The 21465-nt window shown below is 45.7% G+C and overlaps 1 protein-coding gene across 1 annotated transcript; it reads right to left on the bottom strand.

Annotated features, from left to right (window-relative positions):
- Nucleotides 1-12134: 12134 nt before the first annotated feature.
- On the bottom strand, nucleotides 12135-20450 carry abraa (actin binding Rho activating protein a). Its single transcript, XM_039016615.1, has 2 exons — nucleotides 19884-20450; nucleotides 12135-12584 (listed from the first exon to the last, which is right to left on the bottom strand). Exons 1-2 carry the CDS (start codon nucleotides 20448-20450, stop codon nucleotides 12135-12137), a joined length of 1017 nt encoding a protein of 338 aa, XP_038872543.1.
- Nucleotides 20451-21465: the final 1015 nt, after the last annotated feature.

Genomic DNA, 21465 nt, shown 5'->3' with positions numbered 1-21465 from the left:
TATCATTGTTGCATGATGAAGAACTGTATCCATTTGCCAATGGCTTGCATAGTTAACATTTTGCAAAGGATTATTTGTGTACAAACAAATGTACATGTATGAACAAATGTACATGTGAAAATCCATGTGAAACCTCGGAAAACCATATCTTACTCATGTAAACAAAATATCCACGTGACATTTTTCAGATGTGACTTGTTCAAGCGTGTGTTCTAGTGGTGTCAGCTGTTTGTTCACCTGCACCCGCCCGCATTTGCTAATAAACCTCCGCAACCACCCAACTATATGTGACGAAGTGAAAATCTGACCGCACCTGACTCTAACCAGGAAATATTGAAAATGCGCTGTAGGCTACAGTCAGAGACGGCAGAACGATTTTTTGACTATTTGTTAGTCAACTTGTCTGTAACTAGATACATGCAGCATCTCTCCTGTTATAATATGTTGCCTTAGAAGACAAAATTAACCTTTGTGGACCAGAATTATAAGGGCACAAGGCGAGTTCCAGATGCAGACACAGCAGGCAGATGGTTAGAGTCTTTGTTGTTTATTTCATCCAAAAGGAGTAGGTAAGGGAATGGCCGTGGACAGGCAAAAGGTAAAAACCAGATTCTGAGTCAAAGAGGTAAAGAGTGGAAGACAGGCTCGATGTCAGGGCAGGCAGAAGGGTCAGGGAGGCAGGTACGAAGTCCAGAAAAAACAAGCAAGGGTCAAAACCGGGAAGACTAGAAAAAGAGAATGGAGAACAGGAGCACAGGAAAAACACGCTGGTTGACTTGAAAACATACAAGACACACTGGCACAGAGAGACAGGAAACACAGGGATAAATACACTAGGGAAAATAAGCGACACCTGGAGGAGGTGGAGACAATCACAAGAACAGGTGAAACAGATCAGGGCGTGACAGTACCCCCCCTTACCCCCCCCCCCCCCCCCCCCTCCTCTAGGGACGCCACCTGGCGTCCTACCTGGGCGCATACCTGGCTGACCAGGGTGTTGGCGGTGAAAATCGGCGATGAGGGCCGGGTCCAGGATGTCTTTAGCAGGAACCCAGCACCTCTCCTCCGGACCATAACCCTCCCAGCCAACCAGGTACTGGAAACCCCTGCCCCGTGGTCGAACCCTCAGGAGGCGTCTCACCTTATACGCCGGCTGGCCATCGATGACCCGGGGGGAGGGATGGGCCTAGAAACGGATGTCAGAGGGCTGTGAGACAAGAGCTTAATCCTGGACACATGAAAAGTAGGGTGAACACGGAGGGTACGGGGCAACAGCAGATGGACAGCAGTGGGATTAATGACTCTAGAAATGAGGAAAGGACCAATGAAACGGGGGGAAAGTTTATGGGATTCTACCAGTAGGGGTAGGTCCTGAGTGGATAACCATACCCTCTGCCCGACAGTGAGGAGCCACTGCTTGTCGACGACACCTGGAGGTTGTCTTGAGAAGAGCCGCCGGATCTCTTTTCCAGGTATGCCGACAGCGACGGACGAACATCTAGGCTGAAGGTGGGTTGACCTCCGCTTCTTGCTCTGGGAAGAGCGGGGGCTGATATCCCATGGAGCATTCGAAGGGGGATAGTCCAGTAGCCGAGCAGGGGAGAGTGTTCCTGGCATATTCCACCCAGACCAGTTGCGGACTCCAGGTGGTGGGGTTACTGGCAACAAGACACTGGAGTGCCATATCCATATCTTGATCAGCTCGCACCGACTGGCCGTTGGACTGGGGATAAAACACGGAGGACAGGCTGGCCGATGACCCGATAAGGGTGCTTTCCAGAATCGAGACGAAAACTGAGGACCCCGATCTGAGACAATGTCGACCTGGAGTCCATGGATTCGGAAGACGTGCTGCACCATGAGCTGGGCCGTCTCCTTGGCGGAAGGTAATTTAGGAAGAGGGATGAAATGGGCGGCCTTGGAGAACCTGTCAAACACTGTCATGATGGTGGTGTTGCCATCTGACGGAGGAAGCCCAGTGACAAAATCCAGGGAAATATGGAACCAGGGGCGATGAGGAACAGGAAATGTGCTGAAGGTGACCAGACGGAGCTTACTGCAGAGTCTTTCTTTGAGCACACACCATGCATGCGGTGACGAAGGCCGAGACATCAGGAGCCATGGTGGGCCACCAGCAGCGCGGTCGAAGGAAAGCCAGGGTATGACGAGAACCAGGATGACAGGTAAGCCTGGAGGAGTGAGCCCATTTCAGGACTTGGGACTGGACTGAATCAGGAACGAACATCCGGTTAGCCGGACCTTCCCCAGGGTCCAGCTGGGAACGTTGTGCTTTGCGAACCAGAGCCTCAATATCCCAGACAACCACAGCCGCCAAACATGAGGCAGGGAGGATGGTGTCTGATTCCAAGGGTGTGGCAGTGGAACTGTACAGGTGGGAAAGGGTGTCGGGCTTCACATTTTTGGACCCTGGGTGGTAGGAGAAGGTGAAATTAAACCTAATGAATAACAGAGCCCACCGGGCCTGCCTAGAGTTAAAACTTCATCGGGACAGGGGGCAGCATTTCGAACAAATTGCGTGCCCAAACGGAATTTCCTCCTACTCTACCCCAGAAGGTAATACATGCATATTATTATTACTATTGTATAGAAAACACTCTGAAGTTTCTAAAACTGTTTGAATTATGTCTGTAAGTATAACAGAACTCATTTGGCAGACAAAAACCTGAGAAGATATCCAAACAGGAAGTGAGAACTCGATTTTCAAAACAGTGCCAAATGATACCCCTTATAGTTATGGATGAGAAAACACTTCCTAGGGCTTCCACTAGATGTCACCGTCTTTAGATTTTGGTTATATGATTTTACTATAAAGGAGGGGCTCATAGGAGCTATTTTACTGAGTGGTCTTCAGAAATTCTCAGTCTCATTTTGCGCGCGAGCGAGAGAGAGTGCTCTCGTTCCAATGCTCTTTCTTCAGACAATGAAATTCTCCGGTTGGATCCTTATTGATGATTAATGTTAAAACTTCTTATGGCTGCAAGCCCGACGTCGGTACACTTATGACAACAGCCAGCTCAAGTGCAGGGCGCGAAATTCAAAATATATATTTTTTAAATATTTAACTTTCACACATTAACAAGTCCAATACAGCATATGAAAGGTACACATCTTGTGAATCCAGCCAACATGTCCAATTTTTAAAATGTTTTACAGCGAAAACACCACGTATATTTATGTTAGCTCACCACCAAATACAAAAAAGGACAGACATTTTTCACAGCACAGGTAGCATGCACAAAGCCAACCTAACTAACCAAGAACCAACCAAACTAACCAACAAACAACTTCATCAGATGACAGTCTTATAACATGTTATTCAATAAATCTATGTTTTGTTCGAAAAATGTGCATATTTCAGGTATAAATCATAGTTTACATTGCAGCTACAATCAGAAATTGCACCGAAAGCAGACAGAATAATTACAGACACCAACGCCAAATAACTAAATACTCATCATAAAACATTTCTGAAAAATACATAGTGTACAGCAATTGAAAGACAGGCATCTTGTGATTCCAGCCAATATTTCCGATTTATCAAGTGTTTTACAGCGAAAACACAATATAGCGTTATATTAGCTTACCACAATAGCCAAAAACACAAGCAATTTCCCAGTAGCAAAAGTAAGCGATCGTAACAAACAAGCAAAAGATATATAATTTTTGACTAACCTTGATTTTCTTCCTCAGATGACAGTCCTATAACATCAGGTTATACATACACTTATGTTTTGTTCGAAAATGTGCATATTTAGAGCTGAAATCAATGGTTACACATTGTGCTAACTTAGCTACTTTTTCCCACTACGTCCGGATTTTTCCTGACACTTTTTCTGACACACATATTCTGACCAAATAGCAATTCATAAACATAACTAAAAAATACATGTTGTATAGGAAATGATAGATCCATTAGTTCTTAATGAAATCGCAGTGTTAGAATTCTAAAAATAACTTCATTACGATATGCAGCTTCGGTATAGCTAGAGTACCCAAACGTTGGGCGCCCACGACTAGTTCACATGTACGACAGATATATGAAATAGCATCATAAAATGTTTCTTACTTTTGCTGATCTTTCATCAGAATGTTGGACAAGGTGTCCTTTGTCCAGAACAATCGTTGTTTGGATTTAGAACGGCAACTTTCCCTCTTGATTTAGCACGCGCACTAGCCAAGTGGCACGGATCTCTCCATCGTCAACAAAGTCAGAGAACGGAACACGGCAAAACTCCCGAAAAAATTTCAATAATCTGATTAAACTATATTGAAAAAAACATACTTTACGATGATATGGTCACATGTATCAAATAAAATCAAAGCCGGAGATAGTAGTCGTCCATAACGGCAGCTAAACAGAAGGCAATCCCACTGTCCACCTCGCACTCCCCAGAGTACCGGAAATGAGGGACACGTCATACAAAGAGCTTGTATTCAACTTCAGACCAAGATAAACACTAAATTTCTTCTCTCACAGCCTCTTGACATCCAGGGGAAGGTCTATGAAGTGCACGTAGACTCTTACGTATCATGCCCATGTATAGGCAGGAAGTAGAACAGAGCATCGATTTCAGACTTTCCACTTCCTGGTCAGGAAGTTTGTGCCAAATGAGTTCTGTTTGACTCACAGATATAATTCAAACGGTTTTAGAAACTAGAGAGTGTTTTCTATCCAATAGTAATAATAATATGCATATTGTACGAGCAAGAATTGAGTACGAGGCCGTTTGAAATGGGCACCTTTAATCAGAGCTACTCAATACTGCCCCTGCAGCCATAAAAAGTTAAACACATACTAAATATGGATTGCATACATCATTTGACTTGTTTCTACGACCTGCAACGGAACTTTTTGAGTTTTTGTCTGGAGGGATTGCTCGTGCGTCATGAAAATGGATTACTGGGCTGAACATGCTAACAACAAGTGGCTAAATGATGGGCTTTATGGAACTTTATGGAACAAATCAGTCATTTATTGTCGAACTGGGAATCCTGGGAGTGCCTTCTGATGAAGTTATTCGAAGGTAAGTGCATATTTATAGTGTTTTTGTAGCTTCTGTTGACGCCAAAATGGCGACTATTTCTTTGGCTGGATTGTGCTCTGAGCGCCGTTCTCAGATTATTATTTTTCCGTAAAGTTTATTTTGAAATCTGACACAGCGGTTGCATAGAGGATAAGTTTATCTTTAATTCTGTGAATAACACTTGCGTCTTTTATCAATGTTTATTATGAGTATTTCTGCAAAATCACCGGATGTTTTGGAATCAAAACATTACTGCACGTAACGCGCCAATGTAAACTGAGATTCTTTTTATATATATATATACATGATGTCATATGACTCATCTGATGAAGATGTTCAAAGGTTAGTGATTCATTTTATCTCTATTTGTGGGTTTTGTGAATGCTATCTTTGCTGTGAAAAAATGTCTGTGCTTTTTTGGATTTGGTGGTGAGGTAACATAAATATATGTTGTCTTTTCGCTGTAAAACATTTAAAAAATCGGAAATGTTGGCTGGATTCACAAGATGTTTATCTTTCATTTGCTGTATTGGACTTGTTAATGTGTGAAAGTTAAATATTTCAAAAAAATATTTTTGAATTTCCCGCGCTGCCTTTTCAGTGGAATGTGGGGGGGTTCCGCTAGCGGAACGTGTGTCCTAGACAGGTTAATTAAGGCGCTTGGTTGTGCGGAGATATTCCAAATTCTTGTGGTCAGTCCAAACCAAAAATGGATGTTCCGCCCCTTCCAGCCAATGCCTCCACTCCTCCAGGGCCATATTTCCTGCTAGGAGTTCCCGGTTTCCAACGTCATAGTTCCTCTCCGTCGAGTTGAGACGATGTGACATGAAGGCACAGGGATGAAGCTTTTGGTCCTGGACGGATCGCTGAGAAAGAACGGCTCCTACTCCCACGTCAGAAGCGTCAAACTCCACCACAAACTGACGGGTCAGATCCGGATGGATGAGAATGGTGGCAGGGCTGAATCGTTGCTACAAATCCACAAAAGCCTTGTTTGCTGCTGGGGACCATGTGAACAGTACTGTGGGAGAGGTGAGTGCAGAGAGGGGAGCAGCCAGGTTGCTGTAGCCCCGAATGAAACGGCGGTAAAAACTAGAAAACCCCAGAAACCGCTGTAGCTGCACCCTATACGTGGGTTGGAACCAATCCACCATGCTCTCCCTTTTTCCGGATCCATCTGAACATTCCCTTTAGAGATGATTTTGGGGTGGCAGGTAGCCTAGTGGTTAGAGCGTTGGACTAATAACTGGAAGGTTGCAAGATCGAATCCCCAAGCTGACAAGGTAAACATCTGTTGTTCCGCCCCTGAACAAGGCAATTAACCCACTGTTCCTAGGCTGTCACTGAAAATAAGAATTTGTTCTTTACTGATTTGCCTAGTTAAATAAAGGTACATTTAAAAAAAATGATGTATCCCGGAAAAGTGATTGTGGAGCGGTGGAACTTGCTCTTCTCCGCTTTAAAACTTCTTAGCGATGACAAAAATGACATACCCAAATCTATCTGCTTGTAGCTCAGGCCCCGAAGCAAGGATATGAATAATGTTGGTACCATTTCAAAGGAAGAACATTGAGGTATGTGAATTGAATGTGGGAGAATATAACACAATATATCTGGTAGAAGAAAATACAAAGAAAAAAACAACCTAAATACGAATGTGATTTGACTGGTTGAAACAACATTTAGGGTTTTCACAGACTCCTTTCCTTGCAAATTGAATGAGTGGAAATACAAAATTGCTCGTGCATGCTATATGGACCTTTTCAGGATATAAAAAAAGATTTCATCTAACAAAACAACACTTCATGTTATCTCTGGGACCCTTCAGATGATAAATCAGAGCAAGATTTCAGAATGTAAGTACACATTTCACCTTCAGAGGTGAATTTATCAAACCTAACGCGGTGGAAAAAGTGTTTTGTTGTTAGGAGCTCTCCTCAAACAATAGCATAGCATTTTTTGGGCAGTAATAGCTACTGTAAATTGGACAGTGCAGTTATATTAACAAGAATGTAAGCTTTCAGCCGATATAAGACACTTATATGTACCGACATTTGTTGTTTCTCTAAAATCTGCGATGGTGACAAAAGGCGCCGCATGATTTACAACTGTCCCATTGACGCCTATCCCTAAGAAGTTTTTAACTTCGTTGGGGTAGGTTGGCAGTATTTTCACGTCCGGTTATAAAGCGTGCCCAGAGTAAACTGCCTGCTACTCAGGCCCAGAGACTAGGATATGCATATTATTAGTATATTTGGATAGAAAACACTCTGAAGTTTCTAAAACTGTTTGAATGATGTCTGTGAGTATATTAGAACTCATATGGCAGGCAAAAACCTGAGAAGAATCCAACCAGGAAGTGGCAAATCTGAGGTTTGTAGTTTTTCAAGTGATTGCCTATCCAATATACAGTGTAAATGGAGTCAGATTGCACTTCGTAATGCTTCCACTAGATGTCAACAGTCTTTAGAACGTTGTTTCAGGCTTCTATTGTGAAAGGGGAGCGAATAAGAGCTATTTGAACCAGTGGTCTGGCTGAAAGCCTTGAGTTTAGTCATGTGCGCAGCCGTGCTCCGTTCCCTTTCATTTATAAAGACAAAGGAATTGTCCGGTTGGAATATTATTGATGATTTATGATAAAAACATCCTAAAGATTGATTCTATACATCGTTTGACATGTTTCTACAACCTGTAATGGAACTTTTTAGATTTTTTGTCTGGACTTAAAGCCCGCGCCTTGTGTATTTGGAATACTGGACTAAACGCATGAACAAAAAGGAGGTATTTGGACATAAAGATGAACTTTATCGAACAAAACACACATTTATTGTCTAACATGGAGTCCTGGGAGTACCATCCGGTGAAGATCATTTCTGTCTATTGTGACACCTCTCCTTGGTTGGAAAATGGCTGTATGGTTTTCTGTGGCTAGGCGCTGATCTAACATAATCGCATGGTGTGCTTTTGCCGTAAAGCCTTTTTGAAATCAGACACTGTGGCTGGATTAACAAGACGTTTATCTTTAAAATGGTGTATAATACTTGTATGTTTGAGGAATTTTAATTATGAAATTTCTGTTGTTTGATTTTGGCGCCCTGCACATTCACCGGATGTTGGTCAGGTGGGACGCTACAGTCCCACTGGTGCCAGACAGGTTAACAAACAACTGGTTCTCCAGAAGGCACTGAAGAACTTGTCGCACAAGGAGAATGTGTTCCTGGGCAGAACGGGAGAAAACCAGGATGTCATCAAGGTATGCAAAAACAAACCAATGCAACATGTCGCGGAGCACATCGTTAACCAGAGCCTGGAAGACAGTAGGAGCGTTAGTAAGTCCAAACGGCATGACCAGGTATTCATAGTGTCCACTTGCTGTATTGAAATTAGTCTTCCACTCGTCTCTTTCGCTAATCCGAACAAGGTGGTAGGCATTCCAGAGATCCAGTTTAGAAAAAATGGTTACCCACTGGAGATGTTCGAAAGCCGAGGAGAGGAATGGTAGCGGGTACCGGTTCTTGACCGTGATGTCATTGAGACCCCGGTAGTCAATACATGGATGCAGGGTCTTGTCTTTCTTTCCCACAAAGAAGAACCCTGCGCCGGCAGGAGAGGCCGAAGGGCGAACGCTTCCAGCCTCCAGAGAGTTATCAATGTACTCTTCCATGGCCTTGGTCTCAGGGCCAGACAGGGAATAAATCCGGCCTCGAGGCGGTGTGGTGCACAGGAGGAGGTCAATCTCACAATCGTAATGACGATGTGGAGGAAGAGAGGTAGTACGAGCCTTACTAAAAACCTCCCGGAGGTCATGATACTCTGTGGGAACGGCAGAGAGATCCGAGGCCGAACTTAATCCAGCAGGCAGACGTTTAGGGGAAGGCTGCACCACGTTTAGGCAGTGTGAGTGACAGAACGGACTCCAAACCAGGATTGAACCCGTGGTCCAATCAATACTGGGATTGTGCTTCTGGAGCCAAGAAAATCCCAAAACAACAGGGATGTGAGGAGACTCAAAGAGAAGCAGCTGTATTGACTCATTGCCAGAAATCCGCAGTCATGGGAACTGTGCGGTGCGTGACTCTGCCAATGGAATGGCCGTCCAGTGCTCTGGCATCCATGGGAACGGAAAGGGGTTGAGTGGGAATACCTAGTTCAGATACCAGGGTAGCGTCCATGAAACTCTCATAAGCCCCACAGTCAAAGTGCACCTGAAAAGACTTTGACTGGTCTCCCCACAGCAGAATAACAGCAAAAGGGTATGGGTAATAGAAATTAGGGAGTTCCCAGTCTGACTCACCAGAGTACTTGTACCTACTAATGATCTAGGTCTCCTCACTGGACAGGTAGCAATGAAATGCCCCGCAGCACCGCAATACAGACAACTGTTGGAGCTTAGCCTATGTGAACATTCCCTAGGCAATAATCTAGCTATTCCCAGTTGTATAGGTTCTGGTGTATCCGATTCGCCCGTCATCGATGATTCTCGACGGAGCTCGGGTGGCTTCGGATCCTCTTGGAAAACATCCTCGGAGACTTCTGGGTTCCCTCGGAGGTGAGCGAGCCACTGCGGATGAACGAGTGTGCCCGAGACCAGACGTCCTCTCACTCCTGCGTTCCCTTAGGCGTCAATCAATTCTAATGGTGAGGGCGATGAACGAGTCAAGGTCCACTGGTAGTTCCCGAGCAGCTAACTCATCTTTTACCACCTCAGATAATCCGCGAAGAAAAGTATCGAAAAGAGACTCCGGATTCCAGGCACTCTTGGCGGCCAATGTGCGAAAATCAACTGCGTAGTCTGCCACACTATGGGAGTTTTGACGTAATTCCAGAAGTTTACTGGCTGCCTCTCTCCCGGATACCGGAGAATCAAATACCTTCTTCACTTATGCCATGAAATCTTCCAGATGACAACAAATGGCGGATTGTTGCTCCCTAACTGCCGTAGCCCAGGAGAGCGCCCTTCCCGACATTAGCGTTATAACATAGATCAGTTAGATCGGTCTGAAGGAAACGAAGATGGCTGTAGCTCAAAAATAAGAGAGCACTGAGAAAAAAAACCCTGGCAGGTACCAGGATCCCCAGAATATTGCTCCGGAGGAGGTAATAGGTTCTCGGGGAGCCGGGGTAGGCTGATCAAGCTCACCACTACTAGGAAAAACATTGCTGGGTGGTTGGGGTTTCTAAGAGGTGGCAGGCAGCCTCTGAGCTAACTCCCTGATTTGCTCCATAATCTCCTTAAACCCTTGGTCGTGGCGTTCCGTCAAGGAACGGAGCCCTTCCAGAAGGTCCTGTAATAGCTCCTCACTTCTCCCAATAGTGGCTCCCTGCAGGGAGACAGCGATGCGGAGCTGGTCCAAGTCTGCTGGGTCTGTCATGGCCAGTTCGTACAATAAGGGCGCAAGGCGAGACCCAGATGCAGACACAGGAGGCAGATGGTTAGAGTCTTTGTTGTTTATTTCATCCAAAAGGAGTAGGCAAGAGAATGGTCGTGGATAGGCAAATGGTCAAAAACAAATTCTGAGTCCAAGAGGTAAAGAGTGGCAGACAGGCTCGATGTCAGGGCAGGCAGAAGGGTCAGGCAGGCGGGTACTGAGTCCAGAAAAAACAGGCAAGGGTCAAAACCGGGAAGACTAGAAAAAGAGAATGGAGAACAGGAACATGGGAAAAACACGCTGGTTGACTTGAAAACATACAAGACAAACTGGCACAGAGAGACAGGAAACACAGGGATAAATACACTAGGAAAAATAAGCGACACCTGGAGGAGGTGGAGACAATCACAAGAACAGGTGAAACAGATCAGGGCGTGACAAGAATAATGTAATACATCGATAGAATGAAGGCTACAATCTAGAAAATGCAATAAAATGGAAGTATGTTCTTAGCCATTGCACGCTCGTAAGGAAATAGAAAGCTGTGAAAATGACCAAATAAGATTTGGTCATTTGACACTGATAAGATTTCAGTTCTGCTTGGAGCCACATTTTATGTGGTTGAAATACCATCAGCTTTTATGATGCTGGTAAAGATAGCACCTCTACAGAAGGTCGGTCACTAACGGCACATTCACATTCTTTCAAGATGCTGAAAGAAAGAAATCAAAATGTACACTTGCATTTTTCCTATTTCACACTTGTGAATTGGACATTTGTTTTTTGCGTATCCTACTCCACCTGAGAGTGGGGTCAGAGCCAGGGATCAGCCATTATTGATGGCGACCCTGGAGCAATTAGGATTAAGTGCCTTGCTCAAGGACACATCGGCAGATTTTTCACCTAGTCTATTCTGGGATATGAATCTGCGACCTTTCGGTTACTGGCCCAATGCTCCTAACCGCTAGCAGAGGTTATAGACCTACAGTCAGTATCCAGATTTCAGTTACCATTTAACCCAGCTGAACAGTAGGCTACAGTTCCCATGATGTGCCATAGGCCTTTTTTAAGTCCCTGTCTTGTGACTGTCAAATTTGTACAGCGCCTCACAATCATCAGACATACAGTAACACAGCTTTCATCCTCTTTAACCACTTCACCAATTTTTTTACCACTTCTTTATTTTCAACTCTTCATTTTCGCAAACGTTTCTCTTATTTAATCAATGGATCAACATGAACTCTTTCTGCCCGTTACCAAAAGCATTTGGCGAATGGAGGGTAGGCTATTTGGAGCACGAACAGTTAAGCTTAGGCTTACACACTAATGCCAGATAGCTTAAAAAATAATTAAAGAAAAAACTCAGTGTAGCCTATAGATATACATTTCACAAGAGTTATACATTTATGTTTTTTTTAATGTATTGTTTTCTCTTTTATAACCGCATGGACTGCGGGTTTTGAGTCAACCCATGCATCACTATTGTGTCCACAAACCACATTTTTTCTCACTTTCTTTTGTCACATAATTTTTTTGTAATGGCCTGCAGCGTGTTTAGAATATCCTACTGAGGTTGAACTCATGACCAGTGGTTATCATGGTTAGAATGCTAAAGACATCTACTCCTGAACTGTGGCTGGTCAGAATATGAAAGGCACTTGTGGGTCTAGGTAAAATGTGAGGAGAGAGGTGTAGGTCAAAGTCTAGCTCATCTGCAGGTTCAGTCTTCTTTCACATCTCTCAGAGTAATGACGACATGGTCATCCTGGCCTTTCCACAGCATCTCTCCCTCAAAGTCAAGCATTTTGTGTTTACGGCAGCGCAAAACTATGCCCACCACTTTGTCCGAGATTTTGACATAGCGGTCAAACAGCCTGCCGAAAGTGATGTAGGATTTGCCGTTCTTGTCCTTGAGGCCCATGTCCTTGACGATCCAGCACAACTCCTCCATCTCTTTGTACACATGTTTCTGGGCTCGGTCGCCACGCATGGCCGTCTTGGATCCCTCTTTGGGGCGTCCGTAGCCTTCATCACCCTTCTGCAACCGCTGGGCCATGGCATGCTCATAGTCAAACTCCTCACTGAAGGGGTTGAGCTTCTGACCCTCTACGTGCTGCTGGGACCACTGCTGCCACCTGCTCTTGATGTCACCCATGGTGGTGACTCTAATCTGCAGAATAGGAAGGCATGTCAGATTAGCTCAGATTATGAAGTGGGTTTATTTGCATTGGCAATCTCTTCAGTGGATTGTCACAGAAAGTAAAATTACAATAACACAGTGAAAAGTTACACGACTAACACTACTAAATTCACGACAAACACTACAAGTTTTCCAATGTATTAATGACACAGGACCCATATTAACCTTTTACTGCAGGTTATAACAAAACTGTTTGACATAGAAACACCGGATTTTCGTCAGTTTTTTTATTTATAATCTTGATTAATTATGAAATGATGAAAAATATGAATAACATTGCACCCACGACACCAAAGAGGGAGCATTTGGTCAATGACTGCAGGAAAGGGCTACGCCTAATTCTTGACCAAAAAACATGCTCAATGGAGATTCTCCATTTAATGCTCAATGGAGAATCTCCAGAACTTTTTAGTCCAGGAAACTGGCTCATATTTATGTTGATTAGTATCCCCACTTCTTTCTTAAATGTTAAGTCCCCTATTTAAGGGACTTTGAATGGTTCTGAACCGGCTCCGATTGACATTTTGGTGTACAAAGCGCTATGTGAATGTCGCAGGGTCCAGTGCCTTATAGTGCCAGAAAGCCCCATCTGTCTGCTTTCCGCTCCCACTGTGTCAGCTGAGCTGACGTGAAGTGTCAGGTTTCACACCTGACATTTGCATAGGGAGTGACGTGTCACATTTTCTGGCCTATCCAGACAAAGATTTCATCTGCCTCTGAGCAACGTAGCCCAGCCTGGGAGACAGCATGTTAAAAGGGAAAGTCGAGCGAATCCAGCTCTCAACATGAAAAAGTACGGAATAATTTTGTAGAATTGAAACACGAGCACCTACTCGTGGTCACAGAGGGATGAAATCACTTTCTATGTAAAACTGAACTTATAAGTCTGCAGACATTTGAGGACACTTGGTAGAAAATGCTCGGTCATCATACGAAATGGGGCCAAATTTGTATTGTCACTAAATATGATAATTATTATTTAACAGTTATAAGAAAAGTAAAATGTTAAAATAAGTTGTTTATATATTTATAGTATAGTATATTTAGAAAGCATTTCAATAATTGAAAGCCCTCTTCCCCCACATACAGTTGAAGTCGGAAGTTTACATACACCCTAGCCAAATAGATTTATACTCAGTTTTTCACAATTACGGACATTTAATCCTGGTAAAAAATTCCCTGTATTAGGTCAGTTAGGATCACCACTTTATTTTAAGAATGTGAAATGTCAGAATAATAGTAGAGATAATGATATTTCAGCTTTTATTTATTTCATCACATTCCCAGTGGGTCAGAAGTTTACATACACTCAATTAGTATTTGGTAGCATTGCCTTTAAATTGTTTAACTTGGGTCAAATGTTTCGGGTAGTGTAACGTCCTGACCAGAGTTCTTATGTGTTTTGCTTGTTTAGTGTTGGTCAGGACGTGAGCTGGGTGGGAATTCTATGTTGTGTGTCTAGTTCGTCTGTTTCTATGTTCAGCCTGATATGGTTCTCAATCAGAGACAGCTGTCAATCGTTGTCCCTGATTGAGAATCATATATAGGTGGCTTGTTTTGTGTTGGGGATTGTGGGTGGTTGTTTCCTGTCTCTGTGTTTATGTTCTGCACCAGATAGGACTGTCTCGGCTTTCACGTTTGTTGTTTTGTAATGTTTGTTAATGTTCATCGTTTATTGTTTAATTAAACATGTTGAACACTAACTGCGCTGCATTTTGGTCCTCTCCTTCATCCCAGGAAGAAAGCCGTTACAGAACCACCCACCAAACCCGGATCAAGCAGCGGGTTAACGGGCAGCAGCGACAGCAGCAGTGGTTCAAGGAGGAATGGACATGGGAGGAGATTCTGGACGGAGAAGGACCCTGGGCAGAGCCAGAGGAGTGTCGCCGCCCAAAAGCGGAGCTGGAGGCATCTAAAGCGGAGAGGCGGCATTATGAGGCGCTAGCAAGGCAGAGCGGCTGGAAGCCCGAGAGGCTCACCCAAAAATTTCTTGGGGGGGGGGGGGGGCTAAAGGGGAGTGTGGCGAAGTCAGGTAGGAGACCTGCGCCAACTTCCCGGGCTTACCGTGGAGAGCGAGAGTACGGGCAGACACCGTGTTACGCAGTAGAGCGCATGGTGTCTCCTGTACGTGTTCATAGCCCGGTGCGGGTTATTCCACCTCCCCGCACTAGCCGGGCTAGAGTGAGCATTGAGCCAAGTGCCATGAAGCCGGCTCTACATATCTGGCCTCCAGTACGTCTCCTCGGGCCGGTGTACATGGCACCAGCCTTACGCATGGTGTCCCCGGTTCGCCAACACAGCCCAGTGCGGGTTATTCCACCTCCCCGCACTGGACGGGCTACGGGGAGCATGCAACCAGGTAAGGTTGGGCAGGCTCAGTGCTCAAGGGAGCCAGTACGCCTGCACGGTCCGGTATATCCGGCGCTACCTTCCCGCTCCAGCCCAGTACCACCAGTGCCTACACCAGGCTTCCAGTGCGTCTCCAGAGCCCTGTTCCTCCTCCACGCACTCTCCCTGTGGTGCGTGTCTCCAGTCCAGTACCTCCAGTTCCGGCACCACGCACCAAGCCTCCTGTGCGTCTCCAGAGCCCTGTACGCACTGTGCCTTCTCCCCGCACTCGCCCTGAGGTGCGTGCCCTCAGCCCGGTACCACCAGTGCCGGTACCACGCACCAGGCCTATAGTGCGCATCGAGAGTCCAGTGTGCCCTGTTCCTGCTCCCCGCACTAGCCTTGAGGTGCGTGTCTCCAGTCCGGTACCATCAGTTCCGGCACCACGCACCAGGCCTACTGTGCGCCTCAGCAGGTCAGAGTCGGCCGTCTGCCCAACGCCGCCTGCACTGCTCGTCTGTCCAGCGCCGTCTGAGCTGCCTGCCTGCCCAGCGCCGTCTGAACTGCCTGCACTGCTCGTCTGCCCAGCGCCGTCTGAGCTGCCTGCACTGCCTGCCTGCCCAGCGCCGTCTGAACTGCCTGCACTGCTCGTCTGCTCAACGCCGCCTGCACTGCTCGTCTGTCCAGCGCCGTCTGAGCTGCCTGCCTGCCCAGCGCCGTCTGAACTGCCTGCGCTGCTCGTCTGCTCAACGCCGCCTGCACTGCTCGTCTGCCCAGCGCCGTCTGAGCTGCCTGCACTGCCTGCCTGCCCAGCACCATCTGAGCCATCCGTCTGCCCAGCGCCGTCTGAGCCATCCGTCTGCCCAGCGCCGTCTGAGCCATCCGTCTGCCCAGCGCCGTCTGAGCCATCCGTCTGCCCAGCGCCGTCTGAGCCATCCGTCTGCCCAGCGCCATCTGAGCCATCCGTCTGCCCAGCGCCGTCTGAGCCATCCGTCTGCCTAGCGCCATCTGAGCCATCTGTCTGCCCAGCGCCATCTGAGTCATCCGTCTGCCACGAGCCATCTGAGTCGTCCGTCAGTCAGGAGCTGCCAGAGCCGCCAGCCAGTCAGGAGCTGCCAGAGCCGCCAGCCAGTCAGGAGCTGCCAGAGCCGCCAGCCAGTCAGGAGCTGCCAGAGCCGCCAGCCAGTCAGGAGCTGCCAGAGACGCCAGCCAGTCAGGAGCTGCCAGAGACGCCAGCCAGTCAGGAGCTGCCAGAGACGCCAGCCAGTCAGGAGCTGCCAGAGACGCCAGACAGTCAGGAGCTGCCAGAGCCGCCAGCCAGTCAGGAGCTGCCAGAGCTGCCCTACAGTCATGAGCTGCCCTACAGTCATGAGCTGCCCTATAGTCATGAGCTGCCCTATAGTCATGAGCTGCCCTATAGTCATGAGCTGCCCTATAGTCATGAGCTGCCCTCCAGTCATGAGCTGCCCTATAGTCATGAGCTGCCCTCCAGTCATGAGCTGCCCTCCAGCCATGAGCTGCCCTCCAGTCATGAGCTACCCTCCAGTCATGAGCTGCCCTACAGTCATGAGCTGCCCTACAGTCATGAGCTGCCCTACAGTCATGAGCTGCCCTCCAGTCATGAGCTGCCCTCCAGTCATGAGCTGCCCTCCAGTCATGAGCTGCCCTCCAGTCATGAGCTGCCACCCAGTCCGGAGCTGCCACCCAGTCCGGAGCTGCCACCCAGTCCGGAGCTGCCACTCAGTCCGGAGCTGCCATTCAGTCCGGAGCTGCCATTCGTCCTGAGCTGTCTCTCTGTCCGGAGTTGCCCCTCTGTCCTGAACTACCTCTCTGTCCTGAGCTACCTCTCTGTCCTGAGCTACCTCTCTGTCCTGAGCTACCTCTCTGTCCTGAGCTACCTCTCTGTCCTGAGCTACCTCCTAAATCATGTGGGGGCCTTGGGGAGGATTCTTAGGCCAAGGTCGTGGGCGAGGGTCGCCACTCAAAGAACGCTAAGGAGGGGGACAAAGACAGTGGTGGAGTGGTGTCCTCGTCCACCGCCGGAGCCGCCACTGCGGACAGATGCCCACCCAGACCCTCCCCTTGAGTTTTAGGGGTGCGTTCGGAGTCCGCACCTCAGGGGGGGGTACTATAACGTCCTGACCAGAGTTCTTATGTGTTTTGCTTGTTTAGTGTTGGTCAGGACGTGAGCTGGGTGGGAATTCTATGTTGTGTGTCTAGTTCGTCTGTTTCTATGTTCAGCCTGATATGGTTCTCAATCAGAGACAGCTGTCAATCGTTGTCCCTGATTGAGAATCATATATTAGGTGGCTTGTTTTGTGTTGGGGATTGTGGGTGGTTGTTTCCTGTCTCTGTGTTTATGTTCTGCACCAGATAGGACTGTCTCGGCTTTCACGTTTGTTGTTTTGTAATGTTTGTTAATGTTCATCGTTTATTGTTTAATTAAACATGTTGAACACTAACTGCGCTGCATTTTGGTCCTCTCCTTCATCCCAGGAAGAAAGCCGTTACAGGTAGCCTTCCACAAGCTTCCCACAATAAGTTGGGTGAATTTAACTTCCTGACTGATGTCTTGAGATGTTGCTTCAATATATCCACATAATTTTCTTTCCTCATGAGGCCATCTATTTTGTGAAGTGCACCAGTCCCTCCTACAGCAAAACACCCCCACAACATGATGCTGCCACCCCTGTGCTTCACGGTTGGGATGGTGTTCTTTGGCTTGCAAGCCTCCCCCTTTTTCCTCCAAACATAACGTTGGTCATTATGGCCAAACAGTTCTATTTTCTTTCATCAGACGAGAGGACATTTCGCCAAAAATTACAATATTTTTCCCAATGTGCAATTGCAAACCGTAGTCTGGCTTTTTTATGGAGGTTGTGGAGCAGTGGCTTCTTCCTTGCTGAGCGGCCTTTCAGGTTGTGTCGATATATGACTCATTTTACTGTGGATATAGATACTTTGTACCTGTTTCCTCCAGCATCTTCACAAGGTCCTTTGCTGATGTTCTGGAATTGATTTGCACATTTCGCACCAAAGTACGTTCATCTCTAGGAGAGAGAACACGTCTCATTCCTGAGCGGTATGACGGCTGTGTGGTCCCATGGTGTTTATACTTGCGTACTATTGTTTGTACAGATGAACGTGGTACCTTCAGGTGTTTGGAAATTGCTCCCAAGGATGAACCAAACTTGTGGAGGTCTACAATTTTTTTTCTGAGGTCTTGGCTGATTTATTTAGATTTTCCCATGATGTCAAGCAAAGAGGCACTGAGTTTGAAGGTAGACCTTGAATTACATCCACAGGTACACCTCCAATGGACTCAAATTATGTCAATTAGCCTATCAGAAGCTTCTAAACCATGACATAATTTTCTGGAATTTCCCAAGCTGTTTAAATGCACAGTCAACTTTGTGTATGTAAACTTCTGACCCACTGGAATTGTGATACAGTGAATTATAAGTGAAATAATCTGTCTGTATACAATTACTTGTGTCATGTACAAAGTAGATGTCCTAACCAACTTGCCAAACTATAGTTTGTTAACAAGAAATTTGTGGAGATGTTGAAAAACGAGTTTTAATGACTCCAACCTAAGTGTATGTAAACTTCCGACTTCAACTGTACATGAATATTACAAATATTTTCATATTATTTGTACAATGTACTTAAGCTTGTGTCCTCAAAACTGAGTACATCTCATCAATTTATAATATTTTTTACCAGAAAGGTGAGTTACAGACCTTTCTATAACTATGCAGCATTACTAGTTATTGTTTATGACCATCTCATTAAAAAATATACATTTTTGGTATGTCTATTTAGGCGGAAATCTACATTTTGCCACACCATTAAAATATAACACAGTGTAAGGGATCCTTGCTTTGGCATTTCCAAAGAGGTCCCTGGCAGGCGAATCTTCCACAACAGAGTCATTTAAACTGTGGAGAATGCATATTGTGAAACCTGAGGCCCAAGCCTTACACGTCCAGAGCCAAATTAGTAATGTGACGAACACCATTATAAATCTTGCGCCTGACCAAGGATATCAGGACCTCGTAATTATCCCTGAAGGTCAGGGGGAAGGCATGTGTGACTTTATTTATTTATTTACTGTATTTTCCAGGATAGGAGTTTTACAATACATTTTCATGCCTTTTTAAGGACTTATATTCCTCCAAGTTATGCAACTCTTTGCTAGGGTGAATTGGGCTCATTGGTCTTGTTCAGTTGCTAAAAACTCTACAGTTTGAAGATACAATACCTATAAACCTGTGTATTTTCTTGAAGGCCAGACAATATGAACCAAAGTCCATTCCCCAATATCACAATAACAAAGGCAAAGATATTTTAAGTTCAACTCAGCCTCTGTGAATGTTTGCTCCTGTTTATTGTCTCCTGAACATCACCAGGTAGAATGGCTGCAGCTGCAATAGAACAGTATGTTTAGGCATGAAAATAGGTAGGGCAAACATTGTGGAATTAAGAGGGTAGATTTGGGGGGAAATCACCCTGTGATTTGGGAACTCCCCTCCCATACATTTTTACCCAAGTCCAACCATGATCTACAAAACTTACACATCCTAATGTGCACCTACATGATTGCTAATAGGTCTTTGGATGATATTCCAATATCTGAAAAGCGCAGTCAGTGGTTTTGTTGAATTGATACTAGTGATGGTGCAAAAAAAGCAATACTAATTATTTAATTTACTTTAGAGTTGTACCTTTCTTCAGCCAACCACATTTCTTGTTCACTTTGCCAATATGAAATCAATATTTTTATTCTGATGTTAAATTATATCCCCCATGCAAGATTGTTGAGAAACAAAAGAGGGTTTACCTTTGAAGTGTGTCTACTGTATTGCATTGATTTGTGTATTTAGTACTTTTATGAATGGCCTCACAAAATGAAGGTCCAATAAAATAATGGTACTGTACCTTGGGCCTATTGATCTGTTTCTTCAGCTGGTTCAGGTCACTCTGGTCGCTGTTGTCGCTGAGTCCGGCCTCCTCCCCCAACCCGCTGTCCTCTGTGTCCAGGCTGCTGCTACGGGAGCCCATCTTCCGCTCCTGACTACCCAGATGTACCTGAGCTCTCACACCCAGGCGTCTCCGGGTGGGTGACTCGTTGCCCAGGAAGGGCTTGTTGGCATCCTCAGGTGCCATCTGGATCTTGTCCTTGATTGAGCATACCAGGTCAGTGCTGTACTCACTGTACTTTGGCATGTGGCTCTTGGTCACCTCACCCGTTCGGATCAGACTGCCGCTGTCGGTGTCCGCCTCGACCACACGTGTCTTGACTAGGATTTTTGTCTCGTTCTGCTTCTCCCTTTCTTCGTCCTCAATGATGGAGGTGGGCATCCACCCGGAGGGTATGGTCTCTTGTTTGACCACGTTCTCGTTGGCCCAGCCCTGCCAGCTCTTGGCAAGACTGTGGACCATGGCGGCACATTTGATCTTCCTCACAGCCCTAACAAAGGGTCTATCCTCCTGGCTGGTACTCATTATGGCTCCTGCTTGACCGTGCTTGCAAGATATTGTGTTGATGTTGTAGGGAAAGTCAGTGAGTGAGTGAGTTGAAATAATCTTTCGCTGCCTTTGCTCCGCTTTAAATAAACTGTCGTGGAGAGCAGTCACAGGCCAAACGTGTGACATTTTTTGCTACGTACATGGATGCCTACCATGACGCAAAAACATTGGTGGAATTTCCCCTCAAGAGAGCCGGGCAACAGGTGGTCACTCTCTGCAGTAATGACAGTCTACAAGGGTTCTGCCCTCGTATGCATATACACAAAAATACATGATGAAACAAACCTCTAACAATCCTTACGTTTGAGTGTCTGATCTACAAAGTAATCGCTCACACAAATATAATACATCATTCTTTTTTTTGTTGCTAGATTTATAAATGCTGTATTTCTATTTCAAAGGCATATTCCTGCTTAACCCACATTGATAGAGGATATGTGTTACGTAACTACTAATTGTCTTGGATAATGAGCATCTGCTAAAATGGTGATATCAATACTTTTGGGTCATGCTATAATTTATTTTCATGCAATGTTGCATATAGCTTGACAGTTCGCTGTGTTGTTCTATTTTGGAGCGAGCCTGTTGGAGGTGCATGCGAGGCTACTGCTGATTGATGCATGGGTCTGGCCAGAGAACTTGAGCTGGGTTATTTTGGGGAGACACACACAGGTCTAAAAGGACGCCCGCTTTGTCTGGCCATCAAACATACCGTAGTTCTGTCGCAGCAACCAAAAATATAATTATATTGGTGCAATATCCTTTGTGTGTTTGTTATTTGTAAAAATTCCACTTGTGTCAGAAACAAAGATAGTAGAAAAAAATCAAATGAAATCAACAGTGTATGAATTCTGATGAGGTCTGCTTGAAAAATAAATCTTTGGTACACACAAATTTGCTCACTAAATAAGTGTGCCTATGATGATACATTTTGCACTAACATGAACGCTGACATGAAGGTGGAACACTCATATGAAAAGTATAACAGGCT

This window comes from Salvelinus namaycush, chromosome 20 (assembly GCF_016432855.1).
Source record: "Salvelinus namaycush isolate Seneca chromosome 20, SaNama_1.0, whole genome shotgun sequence".
NCBI classification, from domain to species: domain Eukaryota; kingdom Metazoa; phylum Chordata; class Actinopteri; order Salmoniformes; family Salmonidae; genus Salvelinus; species Salvelinus namaycush.
The sequence above is the reverse complement of the archived record's forward strand: the minus strand, read 5'-3'. Positions and strand labels throughout refer to the sequence as shown.

Coding starts and splice junctions, on each gene's coding strand:
- abraa (XM_039016615.1), bottom strand. CDS start 20,450: ATGAGTACCAGCCAGGAGGATAGACCCTTTGTTAGGGCTGTGAGGAAG. Junction 12,585..19,883: donor AACAGATCAATAGGCCCAAG/GTACAGTACCAT, acceptor CCTATTCTGCAG/ATTAGAGTCACCACCATGGG.